Source organism: Triturus cristatus, chromosome 7, assembly GCF_964204655.1.
Source record: "Triturus cristatus chromosome 7, aTriCri1.1, whole genome shotgun sequence".
In the NCBI taxonomy this organism is placed as follows: domain Eukaryota; kingdom Metazoa; phylum Chordata; class Amphibia; order Caudata; family Salamandridae; genus Triturus; species Triturus cristatus.
In genome coordinates, this window is record NC_140590.1 from 935,540,527 (window position 1) to 935,562,901 (window position 22,375).

At 46.6% G+C, this 22,375-nt stretch overlaps 1 protein-coding gene across 13 annotated transcripts in view; it reads right to left on the reverse strand.

Moving 5' to 3' along the window:
• STING1 (stimulator of interferon response cGAMP interactor 1) overlaps positions 1–22,375 on the reverse strand; it is a 216,052-nt gene that overhangs the window by 55,931 nt on the left and 137,746 nt on the right. For all 13 annotated transcript variants that reach the window (XR_014966642.1, XM_085617914.1, XM_085617910.1 and 10 more), the window contains one exon: positions 13,811–14,043. Coding sequence is in view for 12 of the 13 variants with exons in the window: in XM_085617914.1 (XP_085474040.1) it covers positions 13,811–14,043 (233 nt within the window). In the remaining variant the exon portion in view is untranslated. The remainder of the gene's footprint in view (positions 1–13,810; positions 14,044–22,375) is intronic.

Genomic DNA, 22,375 nt, shown 5'->3' on the forward strand with positions numbered 1-22,375 from the left:
TCCGATCTATCCAGGGCTACGCTAGAAAAACAGTGGGAGTTTGGAAGGCGGCTTGAGGCATTTAGAAAGTTGGGAGCCACCGCCCAGTTGGTTTTCCCTGCCGTCTTGAGGGTGATGTTCAACAACAAAATGTCTAGTATAAGTACAGTGCAAGCTGCTGACGAGCTCCTCTTAGAATTGGGCAATAAGACAATGGGTTAATAGTAAAAAAAAACATTTTGCCTCTCTTGTAATTTACAGTTAAGGAAGGAATTGATACTGAAGGCTAGGTACAATCACTTGACTGCTGATATTTGAGAGGAAAAAGGAAAAAAGGGGAGTGAGGTGGTAGGAAAGTAAAAAAAAAAAAGAAAGAAGAAAAAAAACCAACAAATAAAAAAAAGGGTAAACAAGAAATTTCTTTATATACTTTCCTTTACCTAACTACCTTCCGTAAATATAAACGGTTACTCCGAACTTTTTTTTTTTAGCGTAACTCGGTTCAGGGGTTGGTGGGGAGCACGGGAGCTTGAGATAGGGGTGCCATCTGCTGGATTTGATCCGGTTAGATACACCACGGGTTCTCCAGGGGGGGGAGGGTGGGGTGAGGAGGGGGGGGGTTGGTAGGGTCACGGGGTAAAACGATTAAAAAATTCCTCTTGTGCCATCTTAGTGTTCTATTGTATTTTGCTTTGAATATGAAAATCTTAGATATGTTGTTGTCTGTTATAAGATCAGGTCAAACAAATGAGGGCATCTACGCAAGGTTTTGTATTCCTAGGGTCAGTCATCTAATATCATGGCTTTGGTTAGTTTAAAGATAATATCGTGGAATGTGAACGGCCTGCGCACTAAAGCCAGGGCTAGGAAAATATTACAATATCTTAGAGACTCAGAGGCACAGGTCATTATATTGCAGGAGACGCACTTGACTCAGGATGAAATGGACGCGTTAGTCAAAAGCAATAAGTGGATCGACTTTGCAATTTCTACTTCACAGTCTTTGACCTGTAGAGGAGTATCACTTATTTTCAAAAAGTATCTCAGAGCTAGGGTGTTAGATTTCAAAGTCGATCCTGCAGGTAGATGGGTAATTGCTGCTCTCTCCATCTCGGGTACTCAGATAACTCTGGTGGGGTGATTTTAATATTGTCCTAAATCCCTCACTGGATAAATCTCACAATAGTCGATCCCTAACTCCATCTAAATCAAGGTTCGTTTTGTTAAATGCAATGAAGCAGTTTGGATATGCAGATATTTGGAGGTTAAGGACAGGGGAACAACAGGGTGTCTCCTATAGAAATCATAAATACAACCATCAATCTAGAATTGACTTTATACTAATTAGCCATTCCTTAGTAGATATTGTTAAAGATATTAAATACCTTCCAATACATTTGTCTGACCACTCGGCCATAGTTTTGGATCTTATATCACTATTAAGGGCGCCGGCGAGAAGTTGGTCCTTTGATCGTTCCTTACTCTCCCACCCAGAAGATGCTCTTTTTCTCAAATCTGAGGTGAGCCTCTTTTTTTTTTTTTTTTTTTTTTTTTTTTTTTTTAAACCTTTATTTGTGCATATGAAAAGAACAAATACGGGCCTACAACCGTCAGGCCGGCCACGGTACGGTTAAGCACTGGTACAAACATTACATCCCCTGCGCATCCACGGTCAAGATGAGCAACGAGTCATGAGGTATACACTGGGGAGATCCTTGACACCAGGGGAAGGAGAAGTGAAGGTTAATTTTAAGGTTTTCAAAATAATTTTATCAGGGAAAAAATCAGTAAAGAATAAGAACCAAGGAGATTCGAGTCCGCAAGATAGCTTCACCACACGGGAGAGCAGCAGCATCATTAAAACGATCATGGAAGGAAAATCTCAGGCAGTGAGGCGATGCAGTTATATAACAGGATAGTCACATGAGTAAATATGCACCCCTCCAGAGCCGCCCTCACTCAATCCACCCCACACCCGGACCCCGAATCGAAACAAGTATAGCGCAGAAACATAAAAGAAAAAGGCCCATAGAACTAAGTAGAAACAGTGAATTACCCCCCCACCCTACACCAATGCGGAGGCTACGGCCTGCCCCCCCCCCAGCATAGTGCCTGTCGCCCAATGAACCCGAAATATAGACAAGAGAGAAAGTAGGAATAGAGTAAAGAAAAATAAGAGAACAGAGAGGTAAGTGGGGAGGAGCCTACGTTACCCCAGAGCGCCCGAAACCATCGGCCAACTATGGCCTCCACACACTGAGAACCCACTACGCCAAAAGCGGTCGTGTGAAGATAACGTGTCACAACAATTTAAATGAAGACGGGCAAACCGCGACGAGTGCGCACAACATATGCAAACAGTTCCAGTCCCAGTCCAGCCCATCCGTGAAACCATGGCGATATAAATCAGTTCAGCCCTGGCCCGATCGCGGGCTTAAGATTACACCAGCCCCTACATGAAGGCCCCGCACCCCGTGCAGACAAAGACAATATGGCCGCTTGGGAGAAGATGGTGAAGTAGAGTCACAAAATGGCCGCCGACCATCTATTGAGGTCCCCTTGTGCACCACATAAAGTCCAGACCTGGCATGTAAAGTACAGGAGTTCCACAGAAAAGAAGCAGTAGGCCACCATGAACGGTTCCTCGAGGACGTCAGGTGTCGCTCTGCTGGATACTCTTGCGGGCACGGTGAGGCAGGCAACAACGAAGCAGGCAGCAATGAACGGGGAGACAAAGTATCCGCAATTGAGCTGTGGAGCGATTGATCCTGGGTGCCGGTAAAGCCAGATGCAGGCACCAGTGTAGCACGATCATAAACAGCCATTGCGTCCCCGCAAGAGGACAAAAGCACTGGCAGACCCACGCCTTGTTGATGACAAACGGGGTGCTCACGACCCGCAGCCCACAGTATGGAGTCAAACCGCTCACTCAGCGCTTGCAAGCCAAGACACATTTGTAGACGAAAGTCCCGCAGGGCAGCCAGAACGGAGCCGCATGTCAGCGGAGGCTGCGCCCCCACATCGGTAGCAAGCCGGGACGGCACTGTGGAGCTGGTGTCTGGTAGAGGGAGGGCGAAGCGGGCAGCGGGCGAGACCGGAGTAGCATCCCCCAGCCGCGAGCAGGCAATCAACGCCATGTTTTCCCGCAGAACGGTACAGTGGCCAGGGGGGGGTCGTAGCAAGGAGGCAATTCCCCTCAGGTCTGCGCCGCAACAGGGAAAAGCCAACAGTCGCTGCCCTTCCCTCGGGTTCTCTTTGCAGCCGACTAGGCAATAGAAGAAGGGGGTCTGCAGCCTCCCACAGCGCGGTCCACAGAACGGGGCAGGAGACCCGCCGCACCGGGGCTTACCCTATAGCTCCAGCCCATCAGGTGCGGGGTGCAGGAGGTGTCCGGGCGTCCCTCCCCCGGCTCATCCGGCGACAGTCCGTGGTGTGAGGTGGGACCGGGACCTCGGGGCTCAGGTTTACGCTAGCGGGTCCGGTAACTGCGGAGCGTCGAGGGGGCCGGCCAAGGCCACAATAGAGCAGGGGTCCAGTGCGGAGAACAAAAGCACCAAGAACTCCGGCGTCCGGACGGGCTAAGACTCCGGGAAAGCGGCGGCGCGGTCAGCGCGTCGTCGCACACGTTGCACCTCGAAAATCGGCGAGGATAGGAATCAGGATGATAGTCCGAGGCCAAGGGCCGACGGAGCCGGGCGCTCAAGCGTCTGCTCCGGTCGCCATCTTGGCTCCTCCCCCGGTGAGCCTCTTTTTAAGGGTAAATGTTGGCTCGGCAGGCATCGGAATAGTATGGGACTCTCTGAAAGCATTTCTGAGAGGTCTCATTACAAATAAAATGGCGTTCAGGAGGAAGGAATATAGGGAGGCCGTTACATCAGCGGAAGCTAATATTGCTAAGATTCAGACCCAATTAGATCTATTGGATGACTATAACACAGAAGCGGTTCGCTCTTCTTTGTCTGAGAGTTTACTTTCCTCAAAGGGCCATCTAGCTTCGATTCTAAATCAGCGGGTTCAAGAAAGGTGGGAGGCCAGCAAACTTGCACATTTTCAATATGGAGAAGGAGCGGGGAAACTATTGGCATGGAAAACCAAAACGGACCAAGTACGGAATAACATCGAGGTGATTAGAGTCAATGGTTCCCCACTCTCCCGTGATGATGATATTAGATCTGCCTTTAGAGATTTTTTTCAAAATATTTATTGTGAAGACAAGAATATTAGTTTAAATACCATCAAGGATTGGCTTAGCAAGATCACCCTTCCAGCACTTTCTGCTGAGCAAAGCGAAATATTGGATGGTGAAATTTCGGAGGAGGAAGTCATCAAGGCCTTATACAATGCCAAAAAGGGGAAGGCGTCTGGTACAGACGGCCTCCCGGCTGAATTATATAAAATACTTGAGCGGGAACTTGTCTCTTTCCTGGTTCTACTATTTAATAACATCCTACTGGCTGGTGGCTCTCCCCCGAAGTCCTGGGACAGTGCGTCCATCACTGTAATTTTAAAACCGGGGAAATCACCAACGGCATGTAGTTCATATAGGCCTATTTCCATTCTGAATGCAGACTATAAACTATTTGCTTCAATTTTGGCCAATAGATTAGCTCTTGTTGCACCTAAAATCTTGCACCCTGATCAGAAAGGGTTTGTCAAAGGGCGCCAGTTATATGAACTGACATATGACTTAATTGGGGCAATAGATCTGGCAGTTTTGGAGCTTTCCCCCTTGGCGGTCCTTACCTTGGACGCCGCCAAGGCCTTCGACAGAGTGAATTGGTTGTATCTGTCGGAGGCCCTGGCGAAGTTCGGGGTGGGATCAGGGTTTCGTCGGACAATTGGTCTTTTATATCAGAACCCAAGTGCATGTGTACTGGTGATTGGAAGTTTATCTGATCCCTTCAACATCTCGAGGGGTACAAGGCAGGGTTGCCCCCTCTCTCCGCTCCTATTTGATTTGTATGTCGAACCTTTTGCCCAAAGTCTGAGGGATAATGCTAACATCAAGGAGTTTGCGTGTAGGGGCTGGGAGAGAAAAGTGGCCCTGTACGCGGATGACATCCTTATTTTTACGTCCGATGCCCATATGGCTCTTCCAGAAATATTCAAGCTAGCCTCTGCATTTGGGGAAGTATCTGGATATGAGATCAATGCCACAAAAACTGAGATGATGACCTGTGGTATGGACCAGAGTTTGAGTATTGCCGGTATTCGGCCAGGAAAGAAGTTGAGATACCTGGGCCTTGATATTGTTGAGGATTTGGACCAGATTGTCAATATCAATTTTTCCAAGATAGTTAAGGACTGCCGTAAGCTACTTCAGTCCTGGTCTTGTCTCCCTCTGTCGTTACTGGGACGGTCTAATCTGGTCAAGATGTCGGTTCTCAAATGAGAGGAAGGTAACCCCTGGGTACTTTTAGGTCTAAGAAGAGGGGAGAGCAACAAATGAATAAAGAAAGACCTCTTATCTGACCTGTCTTGTTCCTGTGGAAATTAATCTCTTATATACTACACAAACCCCCACATGTGCACAGTTACTCAAAAACCATTTTAATTTCTTTATATGTCATTTTATTTACTTTTTTTTATAAAAATAGAGACAAAAGTATATATAACAATATATTCACAATTATCAAGTGGACATCTAATTCACATGTAAAACATACACTTTGTTTCCTCAAAAGTTAGACAACGTATTTGTATGGAAACAAAATTTTTTTTTTTTTGTTTAGAGACCCCAAAAAGAAAAAAAGATTTTTAGAAAAACCGTCACATCCACATTCTCACTTCTCATTCACTCCTACATACTAACAAACATTCTCCACAAATCACTTTTCATTAAAAACCAACAAACCATCTCTAAAACGAGATCCTACTTCAATAATACTGCAGGCAAAATTAATCTCTATCCATAAGATTTTAACACTTATTGATATGCCCTAGAATTCTGAGGTCATGAAGTTTTTAAATCAGATTCTTCTGAGGATCTCTTCAGAGTGTGGTTGTTGTTTCTGGTCGGTCTATCAATTTTTCCAAGATAGTTAAGGACTGCCGTAAGCTACTTCAGTCCTGGTCTTGTCTCCCTCTGTCGTTACTGGGACGGTCTAATCTGGTCAAGATGTCGGTTCTGCCAAAGCTTTCCTTTTTATTTAACACTATTCCCTTATATTTCGATCCAGTCCCTATTAAAACATTCCAGGCCGAGATTAATACATTTATTTGGAATAAACATCTTCCAAGAATCTCGTGGAAAAAGATAAGGAGGCGTAGGGAAAAGGGGGGCTTGGCTGCTCCGGACATCCAGTTGTATGCATGGGCGTTCCAGCTTTCCCATGCCAGAATGCTGTTAAAGAGGCCATTAGAGCTTGGGGTGGGAATTCTATACACCACCTTGCTTGATGGAGAGGGGGTTAGTCAGTTTGGATTCCTTTTGAAATTTGGAGATCCGAAGTACTTCAAAAAGATTAAACTGAAGATCCTACTGGGGATGGCAAGGACTTGGGCCCAGGTTCTAAAAGCCATTAAAATAGGGTATTATGGCAGTAGGACTCCCTTATGGGATCTCCCCGATCCCCCGACCTGGTTGTGTGATTTGCTTGCATTACCCATCAGGGAGGCAGGGTTGGAGTTTTGGGGAGACCTATTTGTTGAGGGTGAATTGCTTTCTTGGGATTGCCTGAGTGGGAAGATCGGTTCTGGCCTATCTAGGCTAAAATATCTGCAGATGTCCAGTTGGTATAGATCTTATATAGCACAGCCCTCTCAGAGAAGTAAGCCCCCACTAGGTGGCTATAGTACTCTCATAAATTTGTTGATCGACAAACCCCCTGCCAAGAAAGAGATCTCGTCATGGTACAATTTGATTTTGGAGGAGTTGGACGGGGAATTTCTGTTACCTGATGAGCTTTGGGGGTCAGATATAAGCAATACCAATTTGCAAGAGTTATGGGGAAAATCATGCAGAATGATGTGGGATGTCGTGAAGCCGGCATGGTTGCGCAGGAACCACCTTTATACTATTCACAGAGCGTATTACTCTCCCCTTCGCCTCTCTAAATTTATTCAGGGGAATATGGTGAAGTGTGCTAGATGTGGTCTCTTGGCTGCCTCGGATATCCACATGTTTTACGAGTGCCCTTCTTTGTCGCAGTTCTGGGAATCTATTTGTAAGATTCTGTCAACCTCTGTCGATTTCAACATAGTATTGGATTCTCAGTTAGTGATCTTCGGAATTCTAGAGGAGGTCTCCAAAATGGCGAAAAAGTTAGTCTTCTATGCTATACTGCTTGCTAGAAGGGAGATATGCAAGAAGTGGAAGGATTGTTCACCTCCCTCTGTTAATGAATGGTTTGCTTCTGCCCTGCAAGTCTCCAAGCTGGACTTGGTCAGAATAGGGAATCCTGAGAAAAGATCTTTTTGGCGCCTCCTGAGATGGGATCATTGAGAGTCTGGGTTTTTTTTTTTTTTTTTCCCTAGGTCCAATGATTAAGCCATCTATCCCATGTCTGGGTATGAGTAATGCCTGGATACTCTTGTTCAGTATTCTGGTGGATTTTCAAAATCCTCTGTAAGGTTACGCTATGTTGATCGTTGGTATGTCAAGCTCTACTGCTATGGGACGAGGTTTTCGCTCATTGTTTGGTCCCCTCCAGTTGCCGTGTACTGAGGTAGCATCTTGTTTGCTAACCTATCGATCACGCACATAGAACCTTGGTGGCGTATGAGGACAAAAAAAAAAAAAAAATGATTGGGCAGACCAGAATTCAACACAGGAATTCCGCTCCGCTCTACTCATAATGGGGCCCTTTATCTGAAAGGTCAGGCACAAAAAATACATATTATTTTTTAAGTGTCAGTCAGTCAGAGTTCAAATGTTCGAACATCACATTCCAAATTGTAATTTTGTTGCATTGGTAAATTACATTTTCCATCCCTCTAATCTGAGTTCTTCCCCCGATGTTTGCCTCCATAGCATCTCCCTCATCTCTAGTGCATTATTTTCAATGGCAAGGCCCACACTCCTCACAACATGGCAGACAAAGCACAAGACGTCTGCAGTCTTTCTGCTCACAGACCTCAAAATTTACCTCAGTTTTCAGTAGAATTTCTCAAACTGCTCTTGATTAATTTAAACTAAATAAAATAGGCATGATGACAAATGAGAACAAGCATTGAAAATGCAATAGGTCTCCCCTTTGATTAAGTTAAAGCCATTTGTTTTGCTAATGGTATTGTATAGCAAATAATGGCTTTAACTTAATGCATTGTATTTTTTATGCTCGTCTCAGATGGCAGCTTTGGAGCACTTTCACTTGGCACGCATAGAATTGAACACACAAATGGGCAGAGTAGAGAGAGGATAAAAGCAATGTCTGTAACCAGGAGAGGGAAGCAAGCTCACAGGTAAGGTGGCATAGACGGTCTGCCCTATTTTTATGTGTTTGTTCTGTGTCGTTTATCCGTGTTTTATTCCTGAAGTGTCCCACAGTCATACATCCCTTAGTAACATTCGGAGGTGTGGGTTATGTGCAAGAGAGAGAGGTTTGGAGCAGCTTGTAAGGGCTCTGATGTAGAAACGGTGCTCACGGCGCCTCATTGTGATATAACAATGAGAACAGGAAGTTGAAAAGCACAAGACATAGGTGTGAAGACCGCGGCTCGGTTTCTCAGACAGGAAAGTCAAAAATGTCACAAGCGGCCCCTGGAACATTCATCGCAGTGGTGCTTGTCCCTCTTGAGTGGAGAAAGCAACAACACACACACTTCATGACGACCAAACTGACTTCAATAACGTTTTCTAGTACAACTGGACTAGACAGCCACTTGGTTCCCGGGGTTTGTTGTTCGTAGGAACAAATTGTTTCTGCACCAACATTTTAAAACACGCACTGGTAAAGCTACTAGGGGAGTGTAATGTTCTAGTGCTACAGTGAGACACATGGGACTGAGCCAGTAAGAGATAAGAGTGCACGTGAAGTCCAATGCAAGCAATCACAGAAAGGCATAAGGATACAATCAATAGCCAATAAATAGCATTAGGTGAGAGCTGAATACAGTCCAAGGTTTCATGGGTGCAAAAATATCTGGGTACTCCACCCGAGCACCTGCGAGATCCAGGTTGGGTTACAGCCAGAGTTTTAACACATCTCTCACCTCCAAAGAAACACCAGAGATGCACCGGCCTCGAGCTGCAATGTGTGATAAAAGCCATTAGAAGCCAACGAACGACTATCAGTAGCCATACAATAACGCCGTAGTGCATGGGGCTGCCGGTCCTGGAGGGCTGACTTCACAAGCACATGGCAGTGTGCGCTGCCAGGCCGGAGCGAGCGACTGTGGAGGAGGATCAGAGAGGCACAGGGTGGGCATGGAGAGAAAGGGAGGGCTGACTTCACGAGCGCATGGCAGTGTGCGCTGTGCCAGAAACAAAGATGGCGTCGGCCTGTCCACATGGGCCATCTTAAAAATGGACAAGGCGGTAACCGAGAAGTCCGCTTTCTAATCACGCGCCATCATTTAACATAAACAATGACGCGAGCCAATGGAAAGAGGGGCGGGGCTTAAAGTATACTTCTGGAATACGCCAGGCGAGACCTAAAAATGTAATGTTGATCGGGACGGCGTTTTATTTTTGGTAGCAAAAGGAAAAACTTCACTAAGGGACTTAAAATGAAAAAGGATGTTTTTGAACCCTGCCTAAAACGTTTCCACACCTTTGACCAATCTATGTGGAAAAGCGCATAACCTTCTTTTTTTTCATATCAAGGGTTACGCAAATTCGCCAAACAAAGGTAAAGTTATCAGCAAAAAAAAGCCTGTTTTTCCTTGGAATAACCAGATATGAAGAAGGATGGCGGGAAAATATTGTTTATTATGACTCAATAAGTTCATAAAGGAACTCATAGGGCTCGAGCCTCAAAGTAATATGATCTTAAGGGCCCAAATGGCTTGATTTTCAAGTGCAATTTTCTGTTTGGAATTCAGAGAAATTAATTTACACTTGGAAATAGATGTATTTTTAGGTAAAAATATGGTGTACTTTAACTTAGCTACTCACGTGGAAGGGAATGGGTGCTCCAGGGAGGGATGCCTTGAAAAGTAGATGAACAGACGACACAAACAAGTACATTTGTGTGTATTCACAAACCAAGCAGTACCAAGAAGTACATTAACCCTGTATGGGCTCAGGGGATTACTGTGATCAAGGTTGGGAGTAAATTAATTCCTGTATGGCAATGGGAATAGAAAAATTTCACAATTGGTGGAGGTGTTGGGAAATGGGGAATTCCATAGACAAAAAGCATTGGCAAAGCCAATAGGTCGTGTGTATGCAAGAGCTAAATTAACTTTGCCAATATGTTTTAACCATGTTGTACTCCAGTGTGGCTGCTTTTTAGAATGGCAAAAGGTTAATGGTAGAGAGGAGAGTGGCATTGAGTGTCATACAGTGGAATGGCGAAGAGTGGAGTAGAGTGTTGTAAATTGGAGTGGCATAGAGTGGCGTGGATTGGAGTGACAGAGAGTGGAGTCGCATAGAGGGGCGTACAGTGGAGTGGCGGAGAGTAGAGTGGACTGGTGTAGAGTGTATTGGCGTAGAGTTTTGCCGACTATAGTGGAGCAGAGTGCAGCGGCATAGAATTCAGCGGTGTACAATGTAGCATCGTAGAAAGCAGTTGAGTAGATTAGAGTGTAGCACAGTAGAGTGTAGTGGTGTACAGTGCAGGGTTGCAGAGTGGAGTGGTGCAGAGTAGAATGGCGTAGAGTAAGGTGGCATAAAGTGCAGTGGTGCAGGGTAGAGTGGCATAGAGTACAGTGGCATACAGTGGTGCAGAGTAGAGTATAGTGCCATAGAGTGCAGTGGCATGGAGTTGAGTGCTGCAGAGTGCAGTGGCATAGAGTGGGGTGATGAAGAGTAGAGTGGCATAGAGTGCACTGGCATAGAATGCAGTAGTGCAGAGTAAAGCGGTGTAGAGTTCAGTGGCGTAAAGTGCAGTGTTGCAGAGTAGTGACGTAGAGTGCAGTGGTGTGGCATAGAGTGCATTGCCGTAGAGTACAGTGGCATATAATAGAGTGGTGTTGAGAGAAGTGGCGTTGAGTGAAGTGGCGTAGAGTGCAATGGCATAGAGTGCAGTGGTGTGACGTGCAGTGTACAGTAGAGTGCAGCGGCGTAAAGTGCAGTGTAGAGTGGAGTGCAGTGGTGTAGAGTAAGCCAGACTGGTGTAGAGTGCATTCGCATAGAGTGTTGCAGATTATATTGACGTGGAGTGGCATAGAGTACAGTGACATAGAATTCAGCTGTGTATAATGTAACGTCGTAGAATGCGGTGTTGTAGATTAGAGTGGTGCACAGTAGAGTGGAGTGGCATACAGTGGAGTGGTGCAGAATGGAGTGGTGCAGAGTAGAGTGGCATAGAGTGCAGTGACATAGAGTAGAGTGGAGTATAGTACAGCGCCATAGAATAGAGAGGCAGACTGCAGTGACAGAGTAATGCAGAGTGCAGTGGCGTATAGTGCAAAGATGCAGAGTAGAGTGGCGTAGAGTGCATTGGTATAGAGTGCAGTATGCAGAGTAGAGTGGCATAGAGTTCAGTGGTGGAGAGTGTAGTGTTGCAGAGTTGAGTCTTGTAGAGTGCAGTGTTGTAGAGTGGTGTTGAGTGCAGTGGCATAGAGTAGAGTGGCCTAGAGAGCAGTGACGCAGAGTACAGTGGTTAAGAGTAGTGTGCAGTGGCGTAGAGTGCATTTCCGTAGAGTGCATTGGCATAGAGTGCAGTGGTTTAGAGTAGAGTGGCATATAGTGTTGTGGCGTGGAGTGGAGTGGCATAGTGTGTAATGGTGTAGATTGTTTCAGAGTAGAGTGAAGGGGCGTGGAATGGAGTGGTGCAGGATAGAGTGCAGTGGCGTAGAGTGTATTGGCATAGGCAAAAGTGGTGTCAAGTGCAGTGGCATAGAGTGCAGTTGTGCAGAGTGGATTAGAGGAGCCTACAGTTGATTGGCGTAGAGAGCAGGGGTGTAGAGTTGAGTGGTACAGAGTGGAGTGCATTGGCATAGAGTGCAGTGGTGTAGAGCGAAGTATTGCAGAGTGCCACATAGTGGAGTTGTGCATGGTAGAGTGGAGTGGCCTAAACTGGAGTGGTGTAGAGTACAGTGGTGAAGAATGCAGTGGTGTACAATAGAGTGGCGTAGAGTGCCTTGGCATAGAGTAGAGTCGTTCAGAGTAGACTAGAGAGGCGTAGAGTGAAGTGGCGCTGAGTGCAGTGGCGTAGAGTGGCGTATAGCGCAGGGGCACAGAGTGCAGAGGATTGGATTGCTGTAAAGTGGAGTGGTGCAGAGTAGAGGGTAGTGGCGTGGAGTGGTGCATAGAAAAGTAGAGTATGCATGGTGTGGCAGCAGACTGCCAATATCAGACAACACATTTTCAATTGAAATGACCATTACATTTTCACAGACATATAGTTTTACTAATAAAACTATACAGTGCACAAACGCTAATGTGTGGAAATGGCATCACCTAGTGTATTGATTTGTTTATGATCATATTCAAGTATTTGTTTTCTACACACTTCAGAATTAACAAAATGTGCTTCATTTGTGTTATCCTAATTCTGATAGACCTGAAATACTTGCACAGTTCATGTAAATGTTGTGTGCTAGAAAAAAAACCTTTCTTACCTCCAGTATCCTGCAATATTGTCACATAAATCCTCTAATTTTGCAGTCAGAGAAAGAAAAGTAAACACCAAGCTCCCATGAAAGACAGAGCCTGACATTTGACTTCTGTCTTTGAATGCACAGCAAATGTGACAAGATAAGAACAAACTTTACAGGCCTGTTTACAGAACACAGCACTCGTGGAAGAATCCAAGGAAAGTTAGAGTGAAAAGGCTTTGCTCCTTGGGAGAGACAAACTCACGCTGGCCAGCCTAAAACAAATAAAGCCAGCAAATAGAAAGCCAGGAAATGTGAGTTACAAACCAATGGTAAGCAACGGGTGGAATGCCTTCCCAGGGAAGCTTTCTGAATGTCCCCTAAATGTATTCAGCAAACCAGACAGAGCTGTCTGGTAGGCTTTGACCTAAACATATTTTCCTCTGACATAAAAAAGAAAACATTTTTGAACTGCTATCCGTACGAACCGAGTGGTTTGTAAATGTCACCATAAACAAATATGGGACCATAATACACGTTTAAATGTTTCAAATTTTGTGGTTTTGTCATAGTTGCCAACTTTCACAGGTACCCGGGTGACTAGATAAGCCAATCCCATTTTTTCTTTACGAATTCTGGGAATTGTAGTCTTCTTTTCTTGAAGTTCTATGACTTGAAGTCCTGGGTTTATACTGGGTTAAATATAAAAGTCCCAGAAGTCAAAGAAAAAACCTGGACTGCCCTAACTAGTCACGCATGAACCAAATGTGTGCAGTATGAAAATATCAGATTTTTGTCAGCCAGGAAACAGATAAAGATAATTTGATTATTTTGCAGTATTATTTCGGAGGTTGTAGTAAAACTATGAAAAAATAAAATCGGTAGTTGGCTTTGATATTTTCACTATTCAAAGGCGGTTTTGGGCTTGGACACTAGTTGGCTGGCAACTAAGAAATAGGAATGAGGAACATGTTCATGCTTCCTATTGGCTGAAATCCTTAACTCACAGGAATGATGTAAGTCCTAAGAATTAAATATTCTAACTCCGGTTCGGTACATCATTTCCACATATTTCGTGTTTTCAAGCCACAGCTGTGCAATGCAAAATATCACAAATGTAATATGTATATAACTTGCTTGTATTACTAACACAATGTAATAGACTATTTAATAGCATAACATTTACCCTTTTGTCTTCATCAAAAATTGTGTAAATGCTGTTTTTATAGACTCTTTGCTTGACTCCAGCTCTGTCTTTGTAAATTGGTGGCAGGCATTTGAAGAACTCGATGTTGCTGTCCGCATTAGATAAACTGTCGTACATTTCACAGCTTACTGGAATTAAAATGTGCAATTTACATGTTTGACTCAGGAGGATCTCATTTTCTTCCTTGAAAAGACGTAAGGACTCTTTAAACTCTGCAAATAAATAGGGGAAAGTTTTGAGTGATTTAAAGTCAATAACACCTATAAGAAGAATCTTCTGGTTCTTTATATAAATGTATTTTCAAACTGATAGGATTTAAAATCCTTGATAAAGCAATCCCTATGAGGTCCTGTGACCTTGATTACTAGAGAGATGGTGCGAGGACGTGAGAGAAGAAGTTAAACTTCTTTACACAAATCTGAAAAAACAAGCAAAAATACTTCTTGAACGCGCACATGGCGAAAAATCAGACCACAGACCCCACAGAGACATGGACAGTCATCCTCCCTTATTCCTCATTGTCAAGCAATCTGCGAACAACTGAGCAGATTCTTGGTGAAAGCAATGCAAACACTAAGACAAACAATAGCCCCTCATCTCCCACAAAAATTTGAATTTGATCACATCTTCCATGATCCAATTAACAAATTCTTCCGCAAAGAATTATTTCTGGGGCATTCATGCCACCTTCTGTAAAAAAAATTTCATCCAATTACAGACCCATCACTAATCACTCCATCATGGCAAGATGCTTAAAAATTATTTTTCTCTCGAATACAATTTTTTGTTTGTTTGATCTGCTCATTAAAGATTTTATGTTTTGTTTTGTATACATGAATAGAAGCAGTGCATCATCAGAGAAAGTACCATACGGAACCAATAGGTAAACATAAATTCCAGATAGCTAAGCAACAATATAACTGCTTGGTTACATCAGTAAGCATAAATGATATAGGCAATAACATTCAGCATATCCCGTCGAACAAAACATTTCCTCTCACCGTCAAGAATCTGAACGAATGCCTTATGGCGCAAAGTAACTACAACTTATGCAACATGTAACAATTTACATAATCACTTTTTGCATGGCTTCATTCCGCCATATCGCGTGGAGCAGTGTATAGATTCTAACGTTTATATGAAATCACCAACCAACAAAAGAAAAAAACACACATATCGGGGAAGGAGGAGGTAAGGGAGGTAAGAGCCACAACAAGGGAGGGAGGAGAACCAAGGTCTCCTAGAGGCAGAACAAGGTATTTTCAACTGCTCTAAGGGTTCACAATCCATCTGCCAGGAGTAAAGGTAGTCCAGTAAAGTGGGCAGAGGTTTCTGTAAGCATATCAACACACCATTCGGGACACGGGCTGCTTGAGTCAATCTCACTAACCATCAGGAAGGGGGTCATCCAAGGGAGCCTCCGGCACCAGTTGCCCCTGCAGCGCACAAAGCATAGTATTCCATTCACTGGAGATGGGAAATTTACGCAAACCCAGTGTATCTTCGCGTATCAGGGAGACCGCTTCCGCCTTCACCCAGTTCAGCATGGAGAGGACCCAAGCTTTCGTCGGAGGGTACTCCTCGGACTTTCACTTATGAGTAATCAATCGTTTAGCCACAATAAAGCCCAGATCAAAAAACCTGGTGGAGGCTTTGTGTTTTTTATTTCTAGGAAACACACCAATGGTGCACGACTCCCATGTTCTCAACACCTCCATATCTGTGCAAGTGCCCAGCACATCCAACACCCACTCCCAATAAGTACGCAGAGTGGAGCAGGGCCAGAGCATGTGTAAAATATCTGCATCCACCATCTTACAGCACGGGCAGCACTCATCTTGTCTATTAAAGTACCGATTGATTTCATCTGGGGAGAGATATGCCATATGCACAATATAAAATTGGATTAACTTGAAACAGACGTTTCTGGGAACCTGCTTGGGGCTTTCCGAATAAGGCCTCCCCCGATCTGCCTCCCATTTAACTCGCAACGGCGTTAAATCCGCCAAAGTATGTCCCCTGATCAAGTCCGCGAACCACTTCACCAAGTGGGATCCTGTGCCCATAACGTGCACATATTGCACTAGGAGATTCGTCAGGGGTTCCTGCGTCACATCTCCCAACCAACGTCTCATCGCAGCCGTTCAGGAGGCATGGTTCAGAAATTGGCCGGGGGGTACACCATCTTCATTCGCAAGATCAAGAAACGGCCGTAATGATCCTTCTACATATAAGTCTCCTAAGGTGGTTACTCCAGCTTCCACCCATGGGGCAAGGTCTATACTCCGAACATGTCCCCACATGGTCGGCATTCCCAGTAGAGGTACAACAGGTGTCTATGGCAGTACATTCCTAGTAAGACGCAGTGCCCTGCGGAAGCATTTCCGTGCTATCGATAGCAACAAAGGGAGAGGTTCATTCAATTTGTTACAGGGATGGAATAAATAAAGGATCCTGTCCAGGGATTACGGAGGATCCTGTTCTGCCGAGTCTGACAAATTAATCTCCTCCACCCATTTCGCCACACACAAGATTTGAGACGCCAGGTAGTAGTGCTCAAAGTTGGGCAGAGCCAGCCCCCCCTTTGAGCGAGGAAGATATAACTTTCTCAATGCCACTCGGCATCGCGAGTTGTTCCAGATAAAATCACGGGCGATCTTCTCTAAAGATCGGAAGAAGGACACGGGTAGGTGGAGCGGTAAGGTAGCAAAATAATGAAGAAGACATGGTAACAATACCATTATAATGAAGTGTCTTCCAGAAGTCGATTTGAGGCTTAAGCGCTGTAACCGCCCGTATGATATTACCATCCAGAAGATCCTGTGAGTTATGGTAGATACAAACACCCAAGTATCTGAACGCCACCAGTTACCAATTCACCACCGTCCCATTCACTGTCCAACCCAGATCCACTGTATTAGGATTAAACGGGTATAGACAAGATTTACCCCAGTGCACCCCTTGCCCAGACAATGATGCAAAAGATGCCAACGTGGCGGGGCTGACCTGCGGGATCGCCAGGACATCCCGCACATACAGCAGGATGTCGTCTGCATAAAGTGAAAAGACATGTATACCATTTCCAAGGGGTATCCCCCAATCTGATGCTGAGGCACCTAGTGCCGTCACCAATGGTTCGATGACCAGAGCGAAGATCGGGGGGGGGAAGGGGGCATCCCTGACGAGTCCCCACCCAATCAAAAAAGGTTCAGAGAAAAGAGAACCCATCTACAATCAGACAGTAGGGGCTGCGTACAACAGTCCAATAAGACTTCGTATATAGGGTCCAAATCCATATCGGTGAAGCACGGCAAACATGAAAGACCGCTCAACCGTGTCGAAGGCCTTCTCCAGGTCCAGCACGACAGAGCCAGCTGTTGGCCAGTACCTAGTAGCACAATTCATCACCCTGAACAGTCGCTGTATGTTAAGCGATGTGCTGCGAGCCGGCACAAACCCATTCTGGTCCTGGTGGACCAGTTGGGGAACTAGCGGCCCCAACCTACTAGCCAGAATGCCCGCTAATATCTCAAGATCCCCATTTAAGAGTGCCAAAGGACGATACGCCCCCATGGAAATAGGGTCCTTGCCTGGTTTGGGGAGCGCAATCAACATAGCTTCCGTCATTGAGACAGGGAGGGCAAGAGATTCCAGCGCCTCTGTGTATACCCGGAGCAGCTGGGAGCTCAAAGGGTCCGCATATGTTTTATAAAATTCGTGGGGATGGCCGTCAGGGCCAGAGACCTTGCCAGAAGGCAGAGTCCTCATTATTTCTCGCACTTCATCAAGTGTCAGAGGACGATCCAGGTCCATTCGCTGTTCAGGTGACAGGACTGGGAACGGGAGTCGCCCTAAGAATTGCTGAGCTGTTTCCTCCGAGGGCTGCGGACCAGCTTTATACAGCTTTGTGAAATGAGTCATCAGCTCACCATGGATTTTCAACTGTGTGAATCGAAGCGCTCCGCCTGGAGAGCGAAGAGCTGTAATCATCACACCCGGTTGCTCCTGTTTAATCAGTCAAGCGAGGAGAGGCCCAGAGCGATCCGCTTTGGCATGTATTGACGCGGAGTGCGCTGCAAAATGAAGGCAGCGCTGCCGTTCAAGTAGCTCCACCTGTTTCCTTTGCGCTTCCTTTTAGATTTCAACAGCAGCAAACGTCTTTCCACCACAATCAGGTCTGAGGCTACCTGTTGCTTCAGCCCGCAGCCCAACCCCAAGCATTTCCCTCTTAGGGTGACTTTCATAGCCTCCCACTCCACTAATGCAGAGGAGGCAGTCTCCCTGTTGAGTTCAAGAAACACAGGATCTTCTAGCATGGCCGGTTGCAGCCTCCTCGTGGGGTCACCTGGGATCCCACCCTCCCAAGCCAGCACAGCACAGTGAGGGTTGTGATCGGAATGCATGTGCCTCCAGTACTCCAATTTTGAAACATACGGGAGGAGGCAGGGGGATCCAAAGAACCTGCCAGCCTGACGTGTAAGTTATGAGGTGCAGAAAAAAAGGAATATCTCCTCTCCCCTGGGTGATATTGCCTCCACACGTCAACCAGATCCCAGCCCCCCGCCCATCAAATAAGTGCCACGGAATTGGTTGTCGCGTCCTTGAACCTGAGTGGGGGAAAGGATCTGTCGACCCCCACGTCTAAGACACTGTTATAATCCCCTCCCAGCAGCCACGGGATTTCACACCACCTTCCCAAAACAAGAGACAGCTGGCCTAGAAACTGGCCCTTTTCCACATTCGGTGCATACACGCAACCAAGAATACAGGACACCCATCCAATTTACCTTTCACCAACACATATCTGACCTCCTTATCCGCATAAGTCTTGTCTACTGCAAAGGGTGTCCCCGGGCGTATCCAGATAAGGGTCCACCTACCAAACATGGAGTAATCTGTGACATATATTTTACCTCTCCATCTACGCTGCAATCGGGTAACCTCTATTGCATTCAGGTGGGTCTCCTGTTATAACGCTATGTGCACATTATGATGTTTTAAATAGGAATACACTGCATATCTATGGGAAGGTGTGCGGAGGCCCCGGACATTCCAGGTAATTATTACGTGACCCATGGCAAAGCGAAGAAAAACACACTGCAACGAATATTGATCCCTCTGCCCCGACCTCACTCTATAACAGTCTGTCGTGAACCACAACGCTTTCAGTGTCCCGGGCTCCTGCAACAGAAAGGAAATGGGAAATACTAATCGGGGAAGAAAAAAACCATATCAGGGCAACCCCCAAAACGTCGGGGAATCGTCAAAACGCAACAGACAGCAACATAGCCGCCTGCCCTATTGGCTCCGAAAGGTTATGGAGAACGGGGGATTGTGACACCATGCAGGGTACATTCTGGAAGTCCCCACCCAAACAACAATTAGCAGGCATTGCTATAGCACAAACCCAAATTAGAAGTCGAAAAATATCAACAATATCAACATCAACACCCCCAGGAACCCTCTGACCGACCCCCACCCCACAACATGATAACACACAGACCTCAGAGGACTCAGAAGATCATCACAGCAACGCAAACAACAGCACTCGGCAATGTATTTTCAGATCAGCCAGTTTCATACGATACCATCCGCTGTCTGGGATGTAACATCCGGCATTCTCATAGATGCTTTATCAGAAGAGTCCCCACGGAAGAGCCCCCGCCCCCTGATGAATGATAGAAAGTGTTCCCTTTGTCTTCGTGCAACGTTACTTGTGCCATCTTCTCCACAATGTGAACCACTTCCTGCCGCTCTTTATGGATTTGATCCGGACCAGGAGCCGCCATCAACCCTGGGAACCGCCGTCTCGGCCAGCGTCTCCGAGCGCCTCTGTTACCAACTTCCCCAGTCCATGCTTTAGTAGCAGTGCCTGCAGGTCTCGGGCCAGAATACAGACCCGATGTCTCCAGCCAGTCCCAAACATCCTGAGGTATATCAAAGAACCTGGACTTCTCATCCGAGACGACACAGAGCCTGGCCGGAAATAACAATGAGTAGGAGAGATTGAGCTGCTGAAGTCGTTGCTTCACCGGTAGGAAAGATCCCCGCTGATGCTGAACCTTCATTGTGTAGTCCGGAAAGAACAGCACCTTGGCATTTTCATAGTGGATAGCATCTGATTTCCTGGTCTCTCGGAGGATTGTATCCTGCTCTCTAAAATGTAGCAGCTTGAAGATAAGTGGATGCGCTCTGTCTCCGGAGGCTGGTCTCCTACCACGAACACGATGCGCCAGCTTGATGGTGAAGAAGGGGGAGAATTCAGTATGAGGCAAAATTGTCTTGAACCAGGATTCCAGAAAAGCGAACGCATCTTGGCCCTCCACACCCTCCGGCAGCCCAATCAGTCAGACATTATTCTGCCGGGAGCGCCCCTCTGCATCCTTAACGCGGGCCTCTAGGTACCGGATCTGAGCCTCGTGAGCGTTCTGCTGTTTATCTTGGAACTCCGTGGTGAGCTTCAATTCAGCGATCTCCTGTTCTACAGCTTCGACCCGATCCATCAGCTCCTAATCATCCACGTGTAGTTGAGGTCCAGGGCCACTTTGTCCAGTTTAGATCCCATGGATACGCTAGAGCACTCAATGGCTTGCAATATAGTACCCAGACGGTCATCCTAAGTCATTTGTTCCTTCATTGAATGTGGTGGGTCAGCATCGCAGGCCCCCGCCACCTGTGAGGAGGCCCTTGACCCAATCCCCCTAGTACGTCCCATTGTCTCATACTCGCCCGGAGATGTCCTCCACACCACCAGAGCCTCCCGCAGGGTCACTCCGCCGCAGCCCCAATTCAGCGCTAATCAGTACTCATCAAGACCGCAAATTATGATCTCGCAACGAGCCCACGCCACCCAGTCCTCCTGAGCGGTGTCAAGGGTCTTTTTCACCTGCACTGTTATCAACAGAGCCCAGGGGATTCAGTTAGTCCCACCATGCACTTGTGTCTCTGGTTAGGTGCGTCACACAAGGGCTCCCACCGGCAATACACTCTCCGATGGCTCCCCTGCTTCTAGATGTGGCTCCGGTAGCAGGAGTACCGAAAAAGTCATACACTCCTGTCCCTAGCACACACCAGCCGTCCAAGCGCTGGCCATCAAGCAACTGGACAAACAGTGGAAGTCATTTCCCACTATATGGGCTGCTATGCTGGTTCTTCCTACCGCTATGTACACCTCCCAGCGAACATCAGCCCTGGCTCACCGTCTCTGTGGGATGCCTGTCTTGGCTCTTATTTGCAAAATGAAATGATCTGCTGCTCATGAGCTCTCCACTTCTCTGGTGGTTACAATCCGTGAGCCGCGCACTTAGCCTTTACATGCATGTCCAGGATGGGCTGCACACTGCTTACCCCCGCCCCCGGGGCGTGGGGGGGGCTGGTGCCTTACACGTTGTCCCGCTCTGCTCTTCTGTAGGGGCGCGATGTGAGTGGGTCCAGGGACAGCTCCAGCGTCCTATTTAACTAAGCGGCACGTCCGCCATTTTACAGCTCCCTACGCAGCCACAAGAGTCTCTTGGCCGCAATAATTAAAACAAACAGCATCCGGGAGTGCTCCGGTGCCGGCCTCAACGCACCGCGGAGCACCGCTTACACGCCAGCCAGGTCCACAGAAGTGCCGGCCCGACCCCCGGCATTCGAAACGGCTTCCCCAGACCGCAAGTCCACAGCTATGCATCTGCACCTCAGGCTGTCTCGGACCACAAACCCTCCGGTCCGCGCAACGGCTTCCTCAGGGTCCCGGGGGTGTCCCGAGATCAGCACCCACCATCCGGGTCCTTCAGTTTGCAGCCACACAGGATTGTTGTTGCGGATTACAGGGACAGAAGACGGAGTGCGACTAAAGCACGTCCGCCATGCCGCCCCTTCTGGCACCGCCCCCTATTTTTCTCTCTAATACGATGCTGTCTGGACAGCCATTTAGGCCTCTCACTTATTAATCTCATTTCTGCTCACCTCTTATTTTGGAACAGTACTGCGAATGTGGATCTGGGTGACCTCCTCAACCACTATGTCCAGTTCACATTCGCCAACTGACCGCTTGTGAGCCCTTTTCCTTTAGTGGTTAATGGGCAATATCTGTGATGGGTGCTTATGTTTATACTTGGTATCCCTCACATTTAGATACTAATCATCTGCAATTGTGTGCTCTCCGGGGTAGGTATCTTTGTTGAGCAGTCAAGGCAAACTACAGGAACTGATGTAGGATGAGAACTTAGACACAGTGTGCACCAGTAAGCATACACACTTAAATTAATGTCCAGTCAGAGCTATTACGGATATGTTTTTATTTGCATGTAGGGAATGCACGTCACATTGCTCAGCATAACATAGTAAAGCAGAAAGTCTTAACAATTGAGGCTGAGATGCGATACCAAGATTGGAGGAGTGTTTCTCACGTGCAGCTCGCCAACATTAAGTTGGCTAGCGAGAAAATCGAGCGATAGGACGAGTCCCGGCGCAATTTCTCAATGCAGGCAATCGCAGCAGGTTGCTACCGTTCGTGTTGAAAAAGCTGCTGCTCGAGTAGAAAATCTACTCAAGCAGCAG